Source organism: Monodelphis domestica, chromosome 4 (assembly GCF_027887165.1).
Source record: "Monodelphis domestica isolate mMonDom1 chromosome 4, mMonDom1.pri, whole genome shotgun sequence".
Taxonomy (NCBI): domain Eukaryota; kingdom Metazoa; phylum Chordata; class Mammalia; order Didelphimorphia; family Didelphidae; genus Monodelphis; species Monodelphis domestica.
The window spans coordinates 164,677,335-164,700,494 of NC_077230.1; the positions used below are offsets into that span (position 1 = coordinate 164,677,335).

Below are 23,160 nucleotides of genomic sequence, written 5' to 3' on the forward strand. Positions count from 1 at the left end.
GGGGGCAGCTAGGTAGTTCAGGGGATAGAAGAACAGGCCTGTAATTAGAAGGTCCATGATTAAAATTTGGCTTTAGATTTTCTACCTGTGTGACCCTGGGCAAGTCACTTACAACCACTTTCCTAGCCCTTACAGCTCTTCTGCCTTGGTATCAATACTTAGTACTGATTCTAAGACAGAAGATAAGGATTTTTAAAAAAGAAAGAAAGAAAAGGATTCCATATAAAACAGCCTTTATGTTGTATAGCCTGCTTTTCTTTTTAAGTTGGAGAAATTCAACCTGAAACTTTCAAAGTCATCTTGGATGTCTGTGATTCCTTCTGGCTTCCCTTATGTTTTCTTCGGTGCATTTTAAGTATGCTTTAGTGACCCTCATTTCTTTCTTTTCTTTTCACTTTTTGGGAAGTGGGACCCCATTGCTATCTCACTCCTCCTAATTTTCTTTGAAATTAAAGAAAGACAAAACCATAGTATTAATCTTATAGAGCCAAGCAAGACAAACTTTCTGCAGTGATTGCGTCTGAAAACAACTGTGTGAATCTGCACCCCAAGTCCATACTCTATTTGTTAGGGGACGAGTGGCATGTTTTATTTACTGTCAGTCATCTGGCATAGTAAGTATTTGGCCCTGGCACCCACACCCCTGTAAAATGGTCTCTTCAGAGGGGCTCAACCTGTTTGAGGGTAGCCCAGAGGCCCCAAACCCATTGGTGAGTTAGGGGGTGTGTGCTCCAAGCTTATACAGTCTCCCTCCTGAGGAAGGAAGGCAGGGATGAGAACTCTTTGTTACAAGGACCGTGAAAGTGGCTGTGGTCGACGCCTAGAGCTTGGTCAGACATTGGAGATGCCAAGGTCTTGCACTGCATCCTGGGCCATGGCCACTCATTCTGAATTTTGTTTTGCCACCGGACTTTGATGATCCTGGAAGAGAGCGAGAGTGAGGCTGAGGACTTTGTGCAAATCTGCCTCACTTTCAGTGCAATCTGTGCACAAGTCAAGAAATCACCGGGAAAAAATCGCCCTCTGATGTCATTGATCCTCCTTGAAAAAAGGAAGGACGAATAGCAACAACAGTTTTCTTTAATATTCTTGTTTTCATGCCTCATCGTTCTCTTTGTTTCATCTGTGGGCATACTAATAGAGAATACCTGCTTTTTATACTGCTTTTGGGTTGAATGAATGTTACTTTTTAACATAATATGCATTTGTCCATATGTGGTTGGTGGGGGGAGTGGAGGGGAATGTTTTCTCCAGAAGATGCTTACAGAATGAACAGTGTTGCTCAGATGAGGATCACACAGAGCCCTAGAAGCCACATTCCTGTTTTGTTTTTGACTAGCCAACACTAAAGCAGTATGCTAATATGGTTAACTGCAGTGGGAAAATATTGACTTAGTTGCTAAGGCATTTTACCAGACATGCCATTGAGGCTGCAGTTTTTGGAGGCAGAGCAGTGATTCTGATGGTGGTGGTAGGAGAACAGAGCCAGGAGAATGACAGGAGACCTTGAAGGGGTGGGGAGGGAGAGGGGGGAGAGACAGGAAGAGGTGGAGAGAGAGAGAGAGTAAAAGAGGGGAAGAGAGAGAGAGAGGGTAGGGGGAGACAGGGGCAGTGAGAGAGAGGGGGGGAGGGAGGGAGAGAGAGAATGGTTGGGGAGGGAGAGGGGGGAGAGACAGGAAGAGGTGGAGAGAGAGAGTAAAAGAGGGGAAGAGAGAGAGAGGGTGGGGGGAGACAGGGGCAGTGAGAGAGAGGGGGGGAGGGAGGGAGAGAGAGAATGGTTGGGGAGGGAGAGGGGGGAGAGACAGGAAGAGGTGGAGAGAGAGAGTAAAAGAGGGGAAGAGAGAGAGAGGGTGGGGGGAGACAGGGGCAGTGAGAGAGAGGGGGGAGGGAGGAAGAGAGAGAATGGTTGGGGAGGGAGAGGGGGGAGAGACAGGAAGAGGTGGAGAGAGAGAGAGAGTAAAAGAGGGGAAGAGAGAGAGAGGGTGGGGGGAGACAGGGACAGGGAGAGAAAGAGAGGGAAGGAGAGAGACAGAATGGTTGGGGAGCGAGAGAAAGGAAGAGAGAGGGGAAGAGAGACAGAATGGTTGGGGAGGGAGAGAAATAGAGGAAGGGGGAGAGAGTGGAAACGAGACAGAGAGGGTATGGGGGGGAGATAGGGACAGGGAGGGAGGGAGAGAGAGACAGAGAACAGTTGGGGAGGGAGAGACAGACAGGGGGAGAGAGGGTGGCGGAAGACAAATAGAGAGAGAGGGAGAGATGATAGGACAAAGACAGGGAGAGGAAGACACACACACACACACACACACACAGACATAGAGAGAGTGGGACCAGACAGGGAGAGAGACAGACAGACAGACAGACAGAAGTTTGGAGAGGGAGATGGGAGAGGGAGAGAGATGGACAGACACAGATAGGGACAGATAAGAGAGGTTGAGGGAAGACAGAGACAGGGAAAGAGGGAAAGAGAGAAGTAGGGGAAAAGACAGAGACAGAGAGAGAGGGTGGGGCAAAACAGAGACAGAGAGAGACACAGACAGACAGACAGACAGACAGACAGACAGACAGACAGACAGACAGACACAGATGGAGACAGAGATACAGACAGAATCAGAGAGAGGTCAGGGAGAGAGCCAGAGATACAGAGAGAGAGTGTGTGCATGCATGTGCATATGTTTTGTCATTTCCTTCATTATAGGACTGAAAAGAAGGTGATGAAATAACCACACGCTCACAGCTAATTTGGTCTGCCTGTGTGTCTGCCTGTGATGTGATTGGAATTGTTCGTGTTTCATTTTAATAGGGTGTTTTAAATCGGAGGAATGACGCTTAAAATGCTATCCAGAAACATGTTATCCATGACATTATTTTTTTAAAGAAAATGTTTCTAGCTTACACTTTTCCTTATAAAGAAGTAAAATACCCTAAACGGAGCCGTTGGTGCCCTTTTGCCTGGTTCTGGTGCCCACTGGCAGACAGCTCTGAGGATGGCACAGCCAGCATTTGGATTGGAAGCGTGTGAGGAGGTGGTGTGCTGCTTACAGCATGGTTCCCCAAGCCCTCTTCTCCCCACCTATTTCTCCACCCCCAGAATGTCAACATGTCCAATATGACAGAGTGTTCTTGATGATTATCGTTCTCTGAACTCCGCTTATTAAAATATTAACTGCCTTTCACGAGGACTCTTCATTAAAGCTACTTAATTGTGGGAAGCTTTATAACGAAGTACAAAGAGAATTCTAGACTTCTTGCATTTGGAGAATTTATAACGAAGTAGGGAGATGCCAAATAGATGGCTAGAGATAGGCAAAATGGGTAGAGCTCTGGTTGTGGAGACAGAAGATCTGAGTTCAGCTCCAGCCTTAGACACCTTTCTCTAGCTGTGTGATACTGGGGAAATCCTTTAACTTCTTTGTCAGTTTTCCTCATATGTAAAATGGGCATCATAATAGCACCTACCTCTCAGGGCTGTTGTGAAGATCAAATGAGATAATATTTATAAAGCACTTATTACAGAAGTGTTATAAAATGTGGTAGTTATTATTATTTTTTCATATAGGATAACTAAGTTTCTAATCAATCAATGACATTTATATAATTCTATTTATTTTGTAAATCTTTACTTTTCTGCCCTAGAATCAATACTGTGGCTTAGTTCCAAGGCAGAAGAGTGGTCAGGGCTAGGCAATGGGTGTTTAAATGATTTGCCAAGGGTCCCACAGCTAGGAAATATCTAAGGCTATATTTGAACCCAAGACCTTATATCTAGACTTGGCCCTGTCCAGAGTCACCTAGCAGCTCCCATTCTCCCAATTTATAGAATTCATTTTTTTAAAACCTATATCATCTATCTTGGAATCAGTATTGTGTATGGGTTCCAAGGCAGAAGAGTGATAAGGGCCAGGCAATGGGGGTTAAGTGACTTGCCCAGGGTCACACAGCCAAGAAGTATCTGATGCCACATTTGAACCTAGGACCTTCCATCTCTGGGTCTGGCTCTCAATCCATTGAGACACCTAGCTACCCCATATATAATTCTTTAATAAGGCATCCATCACAACAAACTGTATAGTAGGTGCTATTCTTGTCATTTGGGGTAGAGAATAGCAACAGCCATTTGTCCAATTTGTATGGATTAGTATGTTTCAAATCAATCCAGGAAAGTCTTTTAAGGAAGATTCTCATTTTCAGAAATTTTTAATTTTGGAAGTAAGAAAAATGAATACCTACTCCTTTAAAAGATGAACAATATGGAAATATGTCTTGCATGATAATCCATGGATAACCCAGATTAAATCTCCTGGCAGCACCAGGAAGGGGAAAGGGAGAGATAATTTGATCATGTAATTTAGGAAACCATGTGTGGAAATGATTACGTGTAATTGGTAAAAAATTAAGAAAAAAAAAGGAATAATGAATGCCCATAAAATGACCCCATTTGCTGGATTTGGATGTGATGCTCTTAGAGAGAAAAAGGGGTATTTGGACAACAGAAAGAAATGATGATGGATTAGATGGGGGCCGTGCGATAGAAATAATTGATCAGGGAAAACTCAGGGAAGAAATGGTGGGATTGATAGAGGAGAGGCATTGCATTCAGGAAGCATAAATATTGGGGGACAATGCCAACTAGGCTAATCGATACTATGTTAAGTGAATAGATTCCAGGCTAAGTTTTGCTTCTATTTCTTTTTCTTTCATGGGATCTCATAGAGCTTGAACTAGAGAGGACCTGTAAGGCCATCTAATTCAGTTCCCATTTCACACCTTAGAGCAAAACTATTCTTTCTTCTTAAGACTAAATAGTTTTTAGAGAGTAGTGATGGGAAAAAGTGAATGAGTATAATAATATACATTTACAATTTGTGGGTCATTTTAGGATTGTTTTAAATATAACAAACATTTAACTAGTTTCTGCTAAACAATGCAATGTTTTTTCAGAAATGTAAATGAATGAATGAATGAAGACTATTTTTCCATGGTTACATGATTTGTTCTTTCCCTCTACTCCTTCCTCCCCACTCCTGAAGTCAATGAGAAATTTCACTGGGTTTTACATGGTTCTATTTACATATTGCTACTGTTTGCCATAGAGTGATAATTTAGTCAACCTCCCCAATCATATCCCCATCAATGTTAAATGCTAATGGAGAGAGAAATGTTTGGCCTGTTATGGTTTGTGCATGTGAAATGGGTTGACAGTGGTGTCAAACTCAGATAGAAATGGGAGCCACTAAACTGTATGTAAGGATTTCTGTGGACTTTGAATACCACATCTCTATGTATTTCTTTTTTATTAGCTACATTATGACATTTGTATTACAATTAATATAATAATGCACTTTTTGTTAAATACATGATTCACACCAATACATGAAGATTAGAGAGAAACGACATTTGGGCTTTACTTGGGGATGCTGTAGGCTGTGGGATGGTTGTCACCTCCGGCGTGAGGCATGGCTGTCCAGGAAATCCCTGATTTGGAAAGTGGACCAGATCTGCAGTGAGGGGGAGGAATGGTACGTGAGTGACCTGGAGAAGGTGGGCGAGCACTGTAGGGAAAGAGAAGGCAGGAGTGGTTGTGTCATGAACCCAGGGAGAGTTCCTTCTTGAGATCTTGGAAAATATTGAAGTTTTAGACTACACGTATCTAGCCATTGGTTAAGCCTAAGGAATATTGACTTTTAATCTTTGTTTTGGATGATTCAGAATTGATTAAAAACCTGCCCATTTAATTAAAAATATATTCTTCATTTTCCCTATTTTTACCAAACTCTCCACACTCCACCCTAGATCTTATGTAGCGACTAGGTTGGCACAGGGTTTGTAATATTCTCGAGTTATAGTTTTTAACTTGACTGGGTCATGTTGGAAAGGTACAGAGACTTGAATAGCATATACCTAGTGGATAAAAATGTGTCATAATTAAGGTTAAGAATGACATATAGAATTTTATATGGAGAGGAAATGATCCCATTACATGGTGGGAGGTGGGACATCAGAGAACTTTTTCTTCAGGTGATGGCTCTACTGTAGTATAGAATGACATTCATATAGCACAAAGGTGATGTAACTGTGCTGCCCAAAGCACTGTAATTATTCATGAACTAAAGGAAAAAATTAAAATGAGAAGAGAGTGTTTTATGACTTAAAAATCCCCTTACCTCCAGATTCTCTCATGTTATGGCAGTTCATGACTTGATAGAAAGAAGATTAACGATGATTGTAGCTGGGTGGCTTTCAAATTCAGCATTCCAGGGGTGTGGTGTGGCAGAACTGATTAATTATTAAAGCATCAAAAATTAAATTAAAATAGATTCAGGGAAAGGCTTTTTAAAAAATCAATCTGGCAATAGGTGCTCTGAGACCTAGGTAGATATTTTATTAGATTTTTTGGAAAATTTTATTTAATTAGTTAATTTAGAGTATTTTTCCATGGTTACAAGATTCATGTTCTTTCCATCTCCTCCCTTCACCCACCCCCCACCCCACCCCCCGGTATCTGACACGCATTTCCAATGGGTTCTACATGTGTCCTTGATCAGAACCTATTTCCATATTATTGATGTTTGCACTAGGGTGATCCTTTAGAGTCTACAGCCCCAACCATATCCCCATCTACCCATGTGATCAAGCAGTTGTTTTTCTTCAGTATTTCTACTCCCACAGTTCTTTCTCTGGATGTGGATAGGGTTCTTTCATATAAATCTCTCAGAACTGCCCTAGGCCATTGCATTGCTGCTGGTAGAGGAGTCCATTACATTAGATTGTACCATAAGTGGATATTTTAAAAACTTCTCTTAAAAAAAATTATGGCTGTTTTTCAGAGTTGTTTTTTTGGGAGTTCAAGTGAAATCAATCTTCTCTTTAAATTTTTTTGAAAAAAATTTATTATATTAAAATTCTGAGGTAACTCCCTCCCCTCTTCTTTTCCCCCACTAGAGAAGATATTCGGCAAAGATATATGTATAATATATAAAACTATGCCTTATTTTTATGCATTCTTTCTCTGGAGGTAGACATACACAAGTTATTCTTCAAACAATATTTCTGTTGTATATAATGTTCTCTTGACTGCCCATTTTACTCTTCCATAATTTCATGTGGGTCTTTCCATGTTTTAAAAAGTTACCCTGCTCTTCATTTCTTAGAGCACAGTAGTATTCCATCACAATCATATGCCACAACTTGTTTAGCTATTCCCTATTTAATGGGCATCCTTCAGTTTCTTTCTTTTTTATTTTTTTCTTTTTTTGCCACCACAAAGAGAACAGCTATATAAATATTTTAGAACATAGAAGTTCTTTTCCTTTTTTCTCTGATTACCTTAGGAAATAATTATAAAGAAACAAAGAAAGTTCACAGGGTCTTAGAGCTAAAAAGTGTTCTTAGAGCTTCTCCCTCATTCAGCCTCATTTCTGTGTCATAGGGAAGTGATGTGGTTTAGTGGAAAGAGCATCACCTTGGGAAGAAGAGAGCCTTCATTTAAATCCTGCCAGGGATGTTTAGTATCTGTATGGCATAGAATGAGTCATTTCCCTGGGCCTCAGTTAAGGGAGGGCATTGGACTTCGTGACATTTATAACTTTATTATTGATCAAACAGAGCTGAAAAAAGACTTCTGAAATTATCTACTTTTCTAGTTTGTGTCAGAACTCAGACAGGAACTAAATGGTCTCTGCTGGTCCTCCAGTCCATTTTAAGAGGAAATGCCAGTCTGGTTGACAAACATCTACCCCATCTCTAAGTAAATATCGATTTCAGTTTTCAAAGGATTTTTTTCTTTTTTCTTTAGGAGGCAGCATGGCGCAGTGGTTCCTGGAGGAGAGTATTTGGGAGTAGGAAGACTAGAGAAACTTGGATTTTGTGATTTTTTTGAGAATGATGAAATAAGAGATTTGGATGAGGTCGACCACTTACATACATTTCTAGCTACATACATTTCTAGCTCCGACTCTATTATTTGATAGTTAAAAAATGAATTCTTTTTTGTTTTGTCATCATTCAAAAACAGATGGATGCGTTTTCTCCCTTTGAATCAGGATTTGCCTGGGGTTAGGAAATAAAAGTAATCTGATAGGTGTCAGGTGGTACCTCAGCATCATTTTAATTTGCATTTCATTAATCAAGAGTGCATATCTTTTCTTTAGAGCCAAACTTTCATCATATAACTTTACATTGTTCAGTTAAAAATTAAAAACAAAACAAAACCCTCACCTTCTGTCTTAGAATTAATATTAAGTATTAGTTCAAGGCAGAACTGCAGAAAGTGTTAGGCAATGGGGTGGTGGTGGTGGTAAGTGACTTGTCCAGGCTCACACAGCTAGGAAGTGTCCTGTTTCCAGTCCTGCCTCTTTTCTCACTAAGCCACTGAGCTGCCACCCAATATTCACTTTTGATGATTTCTTTTGAAGCTCTTTCCATTTACATTGTTGTCATAATCAGCCTCTTATTATGTTCCTGGTTCTGCATACTCTGCCAGTATCCTGTGTCTTCCTATGTGGCTCATATTCATTGTATTTATGATTTCTTTAAAGAGCAGGAATATTCCATGATGTTAACATGCCATGGTATGTTTAGCCATTTTTCTAGTGGATAAACCCATGATGCCCTTTTAAGACTTCTGTAGCAGTGCAGTGCATTTTTTCTTTTACAAAGTTACTTTTTGTATTCATGCAGACTCTTGAAGTAATTATGCTCTCTGTCCTTCTTAAATTAATGGACTCATAATTTATTCATTTATTCATTTTGTTTTATTTTATTTTATTTAATAAACCCTTACCTTCCATCTTGGAATCAATACTGTATATTGGTTCCAAGGCAGAAGAGTGATAAGGGCTAGGCAATGGGGGTTAAGTGACTTGCCCAGGGTCACACAGCTGGGAAGTGTCTGAGGTCAGCTTTGAACTGAGGACTTCCCATCTCTGGGCCTGACTCTCAATCCACTGAGCCACCCAGCTGCCCCCAATGACTCATATTTTAAAACAACCTTTCCCCAAAGAAATTCCTGTTCACAATTGATCTACAGAAGGATGCTTTTAAATTGGTTTCCCATGTAGTTTTGTCTTTTTCTCCTTTCTCTCCCCCTGAATTGTACATCTTTTCAAGAGAATCTGGGATATCTGGTGTTTATTTTTATATATCATACAGAGGGCTTTTATAGTTGATCAGGTCTTCCATATTTTATTGAATCAGATGTATGTTTTAAAAACATATTTTTTTGCTGTCAAAAGAGATACCTGTCAACAAAGCAGGAAGATGCCTCAATCATTGATCAATTATTAATAATGTTTCCTCTCTTTCAAACCACAAAGTTGTCATAGTAGACATGAACCTTTCTATTGTAGCATTAGTGCTACGAAATAGATGGTGTGTTTTTATCACTAAATTCAGGTGAGGAATAAAGTAGGTTTAGGACTTAGAAGAAAAGTACATCCACCCAGTGATAATTTTTTTCTTAAAATATATAGCCATTGTTATCTGTAACAAAACTGCTTTAAAATCTTATTAAACTTCTATTAGTGAATATTAAATCAACTAGTAAGTTTTGGGGTGTCATGTTGCCCCAAATAATCATTTTGTTCCATTTTGTATAGATGCTACTGAGATTTTTCCAGTTTCAGTTACTGGCATCCTTGTAATGTGTTTGGACTGATTTTGACCTTACCCCTTTGCCCTTTTGCTTTTAGAGTAGCAGGCTAAGGAATGGCTGTCTCTGGTTTCTAAGCCTGCTGAATCACCAGGCTACTTCATGGCCTCATGTTCAGAAACAAAGAAAACAGAGAATGAAAGGCAGAAATGTTTGTATATTCTCTGCAAAAAGCAAAACAACCACAACAAAAAAATCTCTTTATGTGAAACGGGTTTGAGGTTTTTAGTGCCATCATGTGTGTCTGAAGAACCCCCTGAAAAAGCAAATCCCTAACTGTAACAAAAAAGACTCCTCCAAAAATCCCTTCTAAAAATCTCCATTTTATTACAGATTGCAAGAGATCGAAAGTGCCACAGAACAGCTGCTGCTAAGGCCTAAGGTCTTAATGGTTACAGCATGCATTGGAAACTCTTTCCCACCAGATTTTCACTTAATGAAAATATTTACTTCAAGTAAAGTAAATAAAGTTTATGGGCAGAATTTTTAATTAGGAGTGAAACTAAAATTCTCCATTTCATCTTCCTACCCCCAATTCTTGCCTGGAATATTCTCTGGAAGAGTACTCCAACTGATGTTTTAAGAAAATAACCTCCCCTTTCTAGTAATTTGCCTTGTTTTATATGTCAGATGACATCATTGTAGTTTAAGCTTCCCTAGACCCCAAATAATGTATTCTTTTTTGTTGTTGTTCTGGAAGTTAACTGATCTTTTTGGCACTTTGTCTAGTCTGCAGAACTGTCCCTGTGTGAATAGGGAGAGGAAGAAATTTAAGTCACACAGAGGTTATGTTCTGTTTTAAGCTACCCAGACCTCCTGACTCTTATGTTCTAATGTTCTGGCTACTCTACAAAGTAATGAGAGTTTTTGCAAATCCCATGTGGAAAATTAGCTTTATGTGTGCCACATTCTTATATGTTGGCAATGCATACTGGTGCCACACACCTGTTTTGTGGAATGTCTCCAATAGTGGTAGACTTGAGGCCCAGGCTTTGACAGAGAAAAATGAGGATAGAGGATGACCTTGGACTCTGTGTGCACTGATAATGGGGTTGGTTCCAACCCCAGCAGTGCCCTTTTTTCTGTTTTGATACATCAAAGTTGGGGGGCATTAATTGCCAGCTTTATATCACTGTGCTTGGAAAAAAAAAAACCAAACCCTAAATAGATGGTACTTTTAAATCCTACTGCCTTGGAATCCATTATAATACTTCTGCCATTAAGCCTCATTTCCTTGCTGAAAAATTACTCATCTGCGGACAATTTAAGGAGGGGAATGGGGTCTTAGGAAAAGACATCTATCTATCTATCTATCTATCTATCTATCTATCTATCTATCTATCTATCTATCTATCTCTGTCTGTCTGTCTGTCTGTCTGTCTGTCTGTCTGTCTTTCCATCTATCCACAAATCCATTCATCCTCCATCTATCTATCTTTCTATGTGTGTGTGTGTGTGTGTATGTATGTATGTATATGTCTGTCTGTCTGTCTGTCTTTCCATCCATCCACAAATCCATTCATTATCCATCCATCTATCTATCTATCTATCTATCTATCTATCTATCTATCTATCTATCCATCTGTCTATCCATCTGTCTGTCTGTCTATCCATACATCTGTTTTAAATGTCCATATGATTCATTTTTGAAAGTGAATAACATTATAAAACCAAAACCTTAAAACACACCCATATAAACACGTGATAAATCACATGCTTCCATCTGCAGGGACTGACTTTTAAAGTCTGGATGGAGGCTTAGAGGAATAGAGTGAAACAAGTAATTTCTGCTATCTTTCTCACTTCTGAGTGTTGATTTTATAAGTGACAGGGGAGGGTGGTGGTGAGGACAGGGAGGGAAGGCAAAGAGATTTCTGTTTACCTCCATCCAATAGTAAGTTTTATTATTTAAAAAAATTATGATGTTCTGTTTTAGAATTGATTGTAAATATTGGTTCTAAGGCAGAAGAATGGTAAGGATGTTAGAAGGCGGTGGGTGTTAAGTGACTTACTCAGGGTCACATAGTTAGGAAGTATCTAAGGCTGAATTGGAACCAAGAACCTCCTCTCTCCAAGTCTGGCTCTCTACCCACTGAATCACCTAGCTGTCCCCTGTAGTACATATTGTTGAGCATCTTCATGAGGTTGGTTATTTTGGGGAACTCTTCTAATAATAGGGATTTTGAAAAACTGAGCTTTCAGCACTGGAAAGATGTGGATCAATGGTATTTGACCAAATAAAGGTGTATATCTTGTGGTTCCCAAGTCCTAGTTAAAATCCCGCTAAAACAAGGGGTTCCATTTGAGATGAAATACAACTTTTCTTATTGGCTTTTTTCTTGTGGAATCCAACGATTTTTCAGGACCTGCACGCTTGTTTTGAGTGGGCTGCTGAAATAATAGAGGGAGCTTGCTCCCAGGCTGGAATCTGTTTCCATGGCACAGTTTGGTCTCCTTCCCAATCCTCTATCTAGTTTGATCTCTCATCCTTACTGGGCACACACTGATTTTTTCATTGTGTAATTGGCTGTCACGCTGTGGATTTTTTTTCCCCTTTCCGTTTGTTTGTTTCTTTATTCAAAAGCCCTTTTGTGGAGTGGGTGACTCTCCTACTGCACAGCCCCCTAAGATGCAGTTGTGCAATTTGGAGCTTGTCAATCTGGGTTACGTCCCCTTTGAGCCTCTTCATCAAAGCTGGGTTGGTAGTGTTTCCCCCCTGACCTGTAGACTTCCTTTCATTTTCCATGGCAGTGACAGAAAGGAATAGTAAAAATAATTGAAGTTTGGAAATAAGTATCAGCTTCTCATGCCATCAGTTGTTTCAGCTTCCTTCCCCAGACCTTTATCAAGATAAACAGATTTGTCTGCCTAAATCCCTCTGTTCAGCCCTTTAAGCCATAGTGCCAGGCACGCAGAAGAGCCTAAGAATTAATAACTCTGTGGCTGTGACTTTGTGGGTACCCCCTTTACTAGGGCAATTGTCATCCCTCTAACTTGGAACAGTGTTTTTGAGAGTTATCGAAGCCTAAAAGTTTATTGTCATTCAGCCACCCCATGACAAACCCTTCCAAATTTAAACTCATTCTTGGGTACAAGCCCATCCTCCGCCATCTTTATTATGGTTTAGTCATTGCTTGTAGCTGACTTGTGGTCTGCCCCACACAGCTTTAGAAAGGCCAAGGCTAGCTCCCCAACATAATGGGACCTCAAAGGAAAGAGAGTTCCTTCAGTCAGACCTCAAAAGATGATTTTTAATCATTACAATGATGTTTGGTCTTTTTTCCTTGCTTGAATCAGGTGCCTTTTTAAAGATGAAATGTATCCCTCTGCCCCAGTGAAAGGAGGACAAAGGAAAAAGTGTTAATAAAAGGTCCTATGTAGGTGCTTTTACAAATCTAAATAAAAGGATAGAAAAACAGAAGCTTTCCTTCATCCAAATGCCTGAAATTTCCAAGAATGTCACTGAAATGTCTGTATTTTTAGAGTTCAGCCAGTACAACGTATGTTTTATTGGAGGTCGAATCACGGAATGGTAGAATTGGAAGGAACCATGGTGGTGATCATGGCCTAGTAGAAGGAACTCTGGGTTTGGAGTCCAGAGAACCGGGTTCCAATTGCAATTCTATAGCTAACCCATTATTTAACCACTCTGGGCCCCTTTTTAAAATAAGCATTTTGGACTAGATGATTTCTGACATCCCTTCCAGATCTAAATTTTATGATCCTGCAGACTTTTAATTATTTACTTTTATAACTGATGAAGAAATGAGGGCGCAGAGAGGTTGAATGCCTCGACTCATTTCCCAGGATTAGTGCAAGAGGAAGGAATGGAACACAGGTCTTCTCATTTCAGTTTATCACATCTCTGAATCATCCTTCCTAATTAGGTTTGTATTTAGTCATTCAGAGAGGCGTCCACTACCCAAGGATGTTTGTCCAATGGTAGCAAACAACAGTTAAGCACCTGCCACATGAAGAGCACTGTGCCCGAGTGTCAAGAGGGATGTAGGGAAGAGATATAGTCCTGGGCCTTGGAATGTAGTGTTAAGTTATATCTGATATTTTTGTGACCCCATTTAGAGTTTCCTTGGTAAAGATACTGGAATGGTTTGCCATTTCCTTCTCTAGCTCATTTTACAGAGGAGGAAACTGAGGCCAAGAGGATAAAGTGACTTGCTCAGGGCCACACAGCTGGTTAGTGTCTGTAGTACAAGCAATGTCACCATGATACAAGAAAACTGGCTGTGGAATCAGGGAGACATGGATTCAAATCCTGATTTTGGGTCTTAATGCTAGTTTGACTATGGGCAGGCAAATCCCTCTGCCTCCATATCTTCATCTATAAAAATATTGTAGTAGTTTGAGGCCCAAAGGAGCTAATGTGGAGCTAATGTGGACAAAATACTCTGCAGATTTTAAAATATAAAAGTCATTGTTGTTGATGTCGCCATCACCAGCATCATTGGCACTTTCCCCTCCAAAGTAAGTTTGGTATTGGCTTCGCTCTAACCATATACAGATCTATTGGGTAGAATAGAGAGAATGAGGGAGAAGAGTCTGTTCTGTCCAGAAAGAGCCCTGAGTGGTGATAGGGACAGTGAGACTAGTAAGTCATAACCTTGTGGTCCGAGAAAGTCGAGTGGCTTTAGAGCTGACCTTGGAGTTTGGAATTGTTTCTTTTGAAAATTTTACTAAGAAATAAAACCCCCTGAGACAAGTCCCATGTGCAGCCTAGAGTCAAGTGGCATCCTTAGGAATTTTAAGTTGACTTGGCCTGTCCTTAGACCTGATCCTTTCCATTTTTGTCTGGCAGTGGATGAAAGCAGACAAGCCTTGGGAAGCTGGGATGAGGTATAAGTTTTTGAGACATTCAGTGCTTGACATTTGCCTCTGAGGTCTTCAGTTATCCTCTCTCTCTCTCTCTCTCTCTCTCTCTCTCTCTCCCTCTTCCTCTCTCTCTCTCTCTCTCTCTCTCCCTCTTCCTCTCTCTCTCTCTCTCTCTCTCTCTCTCTCTCTCTCTCTCTCTCTCTCTCTCTCTCTCCCTCCTATCTTCTCTCTCCTTCCCCATTTCCCTATTCTCTCTCCCCTCTCCTCCCCCTTCTCTCTTCTTCTGTTTCTTGCTATCTCCCTCTCTGTGTCTCTGTCTCTGTCTCTTTTTTCTCTTCCTCCCCCTCTCTCCCAGCTTCTCTCTCCCTCTTTCCCCCCCTCTTTTTCTCCCCTCCCTCTTTTTTCCCCCTCCCTCCCTCTCTCCCTTCCTTCATCCTTTATCTTCTATCTTAGAAACAATACTAAGTATTGCTTCCAAAGCTGAAGGAGGGTAAGGGCTAGATCACTAGGGTTAAATGACTTGCCTATGGTCACACAGCTAGGATGTATTTGAGGTTCAGTTATCTCTTGACAAGGTAATGTTAGAGAGGTTGAACAGGCTTGCTCAGGGGCCATATATGTTTTATGTGGTGTTCGTGTAATTAAATTCTAAGTGTAGCTTTTTTGAAGGTAATCGATATATGTGTTGATCTGTAATGGATGATCTAAGACATCTTCTCTTTACTTCTAACAGGTGGTGACTTCTGTGCTGAGAATGCACCTCAAATTATCAGCGCATCTGGCCACAGAACAGATTTTTCTATAAGTAATCTCTCAGGAGGAGAAGACCCATACAGGACAAATTTTACTAAAGGGGTTTCCATGTCTTTGCCTTCATCTCCCTTGCTGCCTCGTCAGTCTTATCTGGTACAGTCAAGATCAAACAAAAAATCTCCAGGTAAAAAACTAAGTGCATGAATTTCAAATAAGGTATAATATCTGAATTAATTTATTTAATTAAAAAAGTCTGTAGTTTTCTTAAATATATAGAAATGGTAATTAAAACTGTTAACCAATTAGAACACCAATGGGTATGAAAAGGAAAAGTTTGGAAATGAAACTCATCCTCTTGCATAGATTATCCATAGATATCCATACATATCCATGTATGTATGTGGTCCTTTTTTTGTTTTTTTTGAGTGGCCAGATTATAATTTCCAAAAGTGAGTTATGTGTTTTTTTGTGTGTGTATGTTTTATGAAGTACTCATAATAATAATTTTGGTTTCTTGATCTTGAACTAAAGACTGTTATGATGTAAGCTTACTGCCATAATTTTCTATAAAACCTTACCTTTTGTCTTAGAATCCAGGCTAAGTATGGGTTCAAAGGCAGAAGAGTAGTAAGGGCTATGCAATTGGGATTAAGTGACTTGCCCACAGCTAAAATTCTTAGCATCAAATGTGAATCCAAGACCTCTGTTTCCAGGCCTGGCTTTTTATCCACTGAGCCACTCAGCTGCTCTTGCCATTATTTTTTTTTAAAGTACAGATTTTAGCCAAATAAAGTCTGTCCACAGTTTATTCCTACTAAGCATTTTTTGAATACTTAAAATGTTGAATGAAGTGACCCTGCAAAATCCAACAACTGAAACAGTCCTGTATTTTTAATCATTATTAATTGATTGATTGATTGATTGATTGAAAAACCCTTTCCTTCTGTCTTGGAGTCAATACTGTGTATTGGCTCCAAGGCAGAAGAGTAGTAAGGGCTAGGCAATGGGGGTCAAGTAACTTGCCCAGGGTCACACAGCTGTTTTAATTATTTCTTGGGGGAAAAAAAAGAATTCCAGACTTGAAAGATAGTTTAAAAAAAGGTGGGGTGGGAGGAAAGATCCCTGTGTACGTGAGTCTTGGTCAGTCCCAGGTAGGTGGACTTCTTTAATTCTTGGCTTCACAAGGTTTTTTTTCATTGCAGTCAGTGCAGGGAACTAAGGTGATTTGTGTATTCTGGGGTCATTGCTTGAATGTCAGGCTATGCTTTCCAAAATGTGGATGCCTTAAATGGTTACACATTTCCTCTTGGTGGCCCCCCTCCCCCCCAAACACTATGCCTAGTCAGGCACCTGCTCAAAGGCTGGTTTATGCCCCATTTGTCATTTGCAAGTACAAAGATGCTTCTAGATTATATGAAATTCTATTTGGGATCTTTCTGAAATGTGACTATACTGAGCTTGTGAAATGAGGTTTCTATTCTTGGACTCTTTTGGTTTCCTAATCACTTGCATTTAAATTTGAATAGTCATTATTTATTGCCCATTAGCTTTAAAGCTCTGGGTGGATAGAAAGACATGGGTTATAATGGGATACTGAGAATTTGTTAGGAATTGTGGGGCCTAATTAATTTTAAGGGAACATCTAAAATCTCTGTCTCCTCTCTCTGGCTTTCCTTCTTTCACTCCCCCTTTGCCCCTCTAGGGTATCCTACTGGGTTCTCCCCTAGGCTCTTGTCCTTGTTTCTCCACTGGGCGTGATCTCCCTTCCATGGACTCCAAGTGTCCCCTCTATACAAATAACTCCTCAAACGATATATGCAGCCCTGACTCTGAACTTGCCATCCACATGTCCAGAGGACCTTAGGGAAGCAGGGCTGATATGGGGAAAGAGTACTAGTCAGGGTGTTGGGTTCAAATCCCATCTGTTCCATTATCTATGTGACATTGGTTAAATTCCTTAGCTGCCTGGTTTGTGTTTTTCTCATTTGTAAGATGAGCTGGAGAAGGAAATGGCAAATCTACTCCAGTGTCTCTGCCGAGAAAACCCAGAATAGGGCCATGAAGAGTCAGACACGACTGGAAGAACTGAGCTACCACCACCACCAGCACCACCATATTGTAAAACCTGCTAAGTGATTTCCTGTACTCAGGTTCTTCCCTCCCTCCAGTCTGTCCTCTACCAAATTGTCAAAACAATCTTTCCGAGGCACTCCTAGCCTGATCCTAGCCCCTTCCCATTCAGTAACTTCAAGGGGTCTCCCTCCCATTGCCTCTTAGATCAATACTCCCTCACAATCTGGCTTCTCCCTAATTTTACCCTCTTTTCTTATTCTTCTAAGCAAACTGGACTGAGCCATTCTCTTCTCCCCTTTGAGCCAGGCCATCCTTTCTGGCAGGAACGGGCTCCTGATTTATCTTTGTCTCTCAGAATTCTTGTGCCACTTAAGGAGGCAGTGTCGGGGGTGATAGTAGATGGAAGGCTGCACCTAGAGGCTCAGGAAGACCTCAGTTCAAATTTAGCTCCAGACACTTAGTAACTGTGTGGTTCTAGCAGATCAGTTCCCGTCTGCCTCAATTTCTCCCGCCATAAAATGAGGATCAATAATAGCATGATTGATCTTTAGAGTTCTTGAGAAGCTCAAATGATCTTTGTAAAGCACTGAGCCCAGTGCCTAAGTCAATACTTAAATGCTTGTTTTCTTGCTTTCTTCCTTATTTCAGAGTCCAACTCCTTTAATCACTCCTCAGTGAAGCTTTCCCCAATTTACTTGCCTCTGTCATTGTTGATATCCTCTTCTTCAGTTCATTTTATCACATTTATTTGTGTACCCATTATGAATTTCACCTTATTCCATGGATAACTCTAGACTCTTGAAGGTTGGAACTGTTCCTGTTATGGTCTTTATATTCATCACAAGGCATTATGCTCAATAGGAACTTAATAAATATTAGTTTGCATTAGTAAGTGACATTTTATTATACTGGAATTTGCCTGCCAAAGGTATTTTTAAAATTGTTCCATTAGCTAGAATTTGGAAATCTCTTCTGATATATGGAGATTTTATTGCAACGATATGTTATTCAATTTTTCAACCTGTTTGTCAGTAAGCATTTAGCTAGTGTTTGGGGAAATGATTTATTATCTGTGGGACAGATTTGATATGGGTTGCATAAGTCATTCTAAACAGATTTGATATGGGTTGCATAGGTTGCAAAAGTCATTCTAAAATCAATTTTAGATCCTCGTGATACATGGCTATTTCTTGGACAGTTCTATCTGCTATTCATTGCTATCAGATAAATTGCCACTGATTATTTGAGCCCTATAGTAGAATATTAGAGTGGTGTGTGTGTGTGTGTGTGTGTGTGTGTGTGTGTGTGTGTGTGTGAGAGAGAGAGAGAGAGAGAGAGAGAGAGAGAGAGAGAGAGAGAGAGAGAGAGAGAGAGAGAGAGAATGGACAGACTGACTAACAGACAGAGACTGTGATATAGACAGAGAGAAACAGAAAGAGAAGACAACTAGATAAGACAGACTGAGACCTACTAGTCCAGGATTCTACTATATGTGAAGCAAGTAAGGCCAAGGGAAATCCCCCCATTGTCACTGACTGTATTTATGTATTTTTGCACAAATTGCTACTCTATTACTGCTCCTCCCTAATTTTTAAGAAAATACATCCTGTCAGGATCAAATTAAGTTCTTTGATTGCTGTATTAATACAGGTAAGTAGATTTGCCTCTGTATCCCTACTTATTAGAATAAATGTGCTATTTCTTTTTTGGAAGATGAATAATTTATGAAAAGTAGAGAGTGACACTTCTAAAAGGGAATGGAATTTCAGAGTTGGAAGGGAACTTTATAGTCATCAGTTTTATCCATTCCTGAAAAGTATTCCACCTGAAAGCATTGGATCTGGGACTACCAGTACACTTAATGGTTTTGTCCTCACTTTCCTCATCTGTCAACTGAGGGAATTGAGTAAGATGACATTGAAGTCCCTTCTTGTTCTGAAACTATGAAGCCTTTGGTGAGTAGGAACCCATTAGTTCATGGGAGAAAAAAAACAAACTGTACTTTTGGAGATCTAATTGAACCCTAATTAATTAATCTGTTTTCTTGGCTGCCATATTACTTGTTTCACTCATTGAGCTTGTAGACCATTAAGACACTAAGATCTTTTTTGGATGAATTATTATCTAGATGCACCTTCTTTTATTGTACTTATTAACCGAGTGCAAATTTACAGTTTTGTATTTAATCCTGCTGTATTTCATCTAATTTAATTTGGCCCAGCGTTTCTTTTTGAATATTGCCTCTGTGATCCAGTGTGTGTTAGCTATCCCTTCTAGCTTTCTGTGAATCGTAGATTTGATAAATATGTCACTTGTAACTTTTATCCAAGTTAGTCATAAAAATGTTAAATAGGTCCAGGCTACCAGCAAGCATTCACTAAGCGCCTCTAATATTCTGAGCACTGTGGCAAATACCAAGAAGCAACAAGTAAACAACAATGTTCAAATAAGACATATAGAGGGGAAATGAAGAATAATCTAGAAAGGGAAGGTACAAGACGGAGTGGGTTGGGAAATGAAGAATAATCTAGAAAGGGAAGGTACAAGACGGAGTGGGTTGGGAAATGAAGAATAATCTAGAAAGGGAAGGTACAAGACGGAGTGGGTTGGGAAATGAAGAATAATCTAGAAAGGGAAGGTACAAGACGGAGTGGGTTGGGAAAGCCCCCCTGAAGAATGGATTTTATCTGGGACTTGGGAAGTCATGAAGGTCTGGTCGTTGGAAGGGAGGAGATCATTCCAGGCTTGAGAGACAACCAGAGAAAATGCCTGGAATTGGGAGAATGGACTGTATTGTTCCTAGAGAAGTCCGGGTGATAGGAAGGCACTGGAGTTTATTGATCAGATGATTTGGTCAGATCTGGACTTTAGAAAGATCACTTTGATAGCTGAGGGGAAGAAGAATAAGAATGGGGAGACCTTTCTGCCAACTTGACACCACATCATTAATCTTTGTTCCCAGCCATTCTTCAAATCTGCCCAACTGTACTGTGGTTTAACTCGCACCTTTTCTACAAGACTAGCATTAGAGACTTATTAACTGATTGCTTAAATAAAATCTAGATAAACTGTACCACATTCACCAGATTTACTATTCTAGTTTTCCAATAAGAGAAAAATGAAGCTAGCGTAGCACGATCCTTCTTGAGGAGCCCAAAGTTGGGTTCATTGTGATCTTTCTTTAACCAGTCAAGTTCTTCATTGGAAAATAATTCGGACAAGTTTCTAACCCAGGATAAATAAATAAGGAGCCTTTCTTGTGATCCCTGTTGGAAGGTGGTTATAGATTGCTTGAACTGGAAGAGACCCCAAGCCCTCATTTCATATGATTTAGTGGAACGGGGAGGGAGAAGACTTGGGACAAATATTGATTTAAGTACCTACTACTATGTGTTCACTAGCCATCCCTTAAATAACAAGCTCTGGAATTTTTCCCCCCAGGAATATGTCAGTTCTGTGGTTTGCAGACTCCATTGTTTTCCTTTTCTTGAAAACTGGGACAACATTGCCCTTGAATTCTGTCACAACAGGGGTATGGTTATGAGTTGTCTAACCCCAAAAAGCTGATTTGATTCTATTTATACTTTAAAAAATGAAGACCAGAGTTTGAAAACAGCAATGACTTTGAAAAAGTTGAATAGAGAAATAGTTTTTTCCAAAGGTGTCTAACACATTTAAATTTCAATATAAACCAGATTGTCGGAATAATATCCAGAATCTCAGTGTTCTACCTGCCTTTTAAAATAGTTAGCATATGGTGGCGAACGTGTGCTGGATTTAAAAATACTCATCTATTTTAAAATGTTAACGCTGTTGCTGGTAGTAATCACACAAATATCCACTATTTCTGCTTTGCATGTAAGGTATTGAGCTACCCCTAGTGGGTTGTGGGTCCAGTGTTGTCAGTATTTCAAGCAGAAATTATACCGAGGTCTATGTCCTGTTCAGATCAAACAGTATTGTCTATTTTATTTTCTTAAAATAGATTTTTTTAAAAAAAGCAACTATTAGACTGAAAGTCAGCTTGGGATAATGAATCGACCACTGAGCTTGGAGCCAGAAAAACCCGAGTTCAAGATCTGATTAATATTTACTGGCATTGTGACCCTGGGAAAGTCACTTAATTCTGAAGATTTGGATGGGTACAGGGAGCTTCCTCTGTAAAGGGAAAGGCAAGGGAATAAGCATTTATTTATAAATAGAATGTTTATATTTATTTATAAGCAATGCCAGGTACTGTTCTTTCCCATTATTTTCTTTTTTTCTTTTTCTTCTTTTAACCCTTACCTTCCATCTTAGAATCAATACATCTTAGAATCAATACTGTGTATTGGTTCCAAGGCAGGAGAATGGGAAGGACTAGGCAATGGAGGTTAAGTGACTTGCCCAGGGTCACCAAGCTAGGAAAGTATCTGAGGGAAGATTTGAACCCAGGACCTCCCATCTCTAAGCCTGGTTCTCTATCCACTGAGCCACTTAGCTGCTATACCTTTACATCCAAATGAGAAGGAAGGCACATTGTCACTATTGGTTTTGGATACTACCTTTGTTTTATAAGTTATAGTTGACATAATTGCTTTTATATGACTTATAATCAAAGATTTAACTTTTTTAAGTGAATAAGCAAAGAGTCATCACATTTTAGTTATAGAAATGAAGAGCTCTTTAATTTTTATTTATATTACTTTAAATTTACATTTATATTGACTTTTTATTAATTATTAATAGTTTTTAAAATATCCCTGAAATGACTATAGAATAATGAAGGGCTCTTCCTGCTTCAGATATGTGACTTTATGAAAGATCTAGGGATTATTTCATATACTTCATTTTTTAAAATTTTGTTTTGCTACCCCCCTTCCCCCAAACTTATTCATTTATTTATTTATTTATTTAATTAAATTAGAGGATTTTTCCATGGTTACATAATTCATATATATATATTTTTTTCCCTTTCCCCTCTTCTCTCCTGCTCCTGGAGTAATTCCACTGGGTTTTACATGTAGCATTGTTCAAAACCCATTTCCATAGTCTTCATATTTGCAATAGATTAATCATTTAAAGCCATGATGGCGAACCTATGACACGTGTGTCAGCATCGCCAGTTTTGATGATATGGGGCTGTATGCCAAGAAGGACATTTTTTCTCAAAGTGACACCACCCGAGTTATGCTCAGTTTTTTGGCGAATTTTGACACACCAGGCTCAAAAGGTTGCCCAACATCTCCAATCATAGCCCAATTGAACCATGTGAATGATCCTTTGTTTTTCTTCTGTGTTTCTACTCCCACGGTTCTTTCTCTGGATATGGATAGTATTCTTTCTCATAAGTCCCTCAGAATTGTCCTGGGTCATTGCATTGCTGCTCTATATACTTTATTTTTTAAAAAATTAGATATGTAGGAGGAGCTTCATGAAGGTCTTCTCCTACTTAAATCCATCAGTCAATCTTGAACCATTTAGGACAGGCTTACTCTGAATTTGGTTCTTGACCAGATTAGACACACTGTCTGCAGATTAAAGTCTTGGCACTCTTTCTGCGGACACTAAGAGGTGGAGCCACTCACTCGCCCTGGGAACGTAGACAGGAGTCCCCGAGGGATTTTGAACCCAAGGATGTCCTGACTTCAAGGGCAAACCCACTCACTAAGGCACCAGCAACCAGAAGACTTCCGCCATGATAAAGAGTTGTGGGAGAAGAATTTTTTCCTGTATGATTTCCCTGTCAGGATTCATTCTGATCAGAGGTGACATTTGGAGAGAAAACTACTCCAGGAAAGGCTAGACTTTGGAGGAGTGAGGATTTCTGAACCTGTCCTGACTCATCTCCCCAAGGAGATCCTCCATCCAGGCATTTAATG

At 39.8% G+C, this 23,160-nt stretch overlaps 1 protein-coding gene across 2 annotated transcripts in view; it reads left to right on the top strand.

The window, feature by feature from the left end:
- Positions 1-23,160, top strand: part of TANC1 (tetratricopeptide repeat, ankyrin repeat and coiled-coil containing 1) — a 290,552-nt gene that overhangs the window by 118,768 nt on the left and 148,624 nt on the right. For both annotated transcript variants that reach the window (XM_056793909.1, XM_056793910.1), the window contains one exon: positions 15,207-15,410. In XM_056793909.1, coding sequence (XP_056649887.1) covers positions 15,207-15,410 — 204 coding nt within the window. The remainder of the gene's footprint in view (positions 1-15,206; positions 15,411-23,160) is intronic.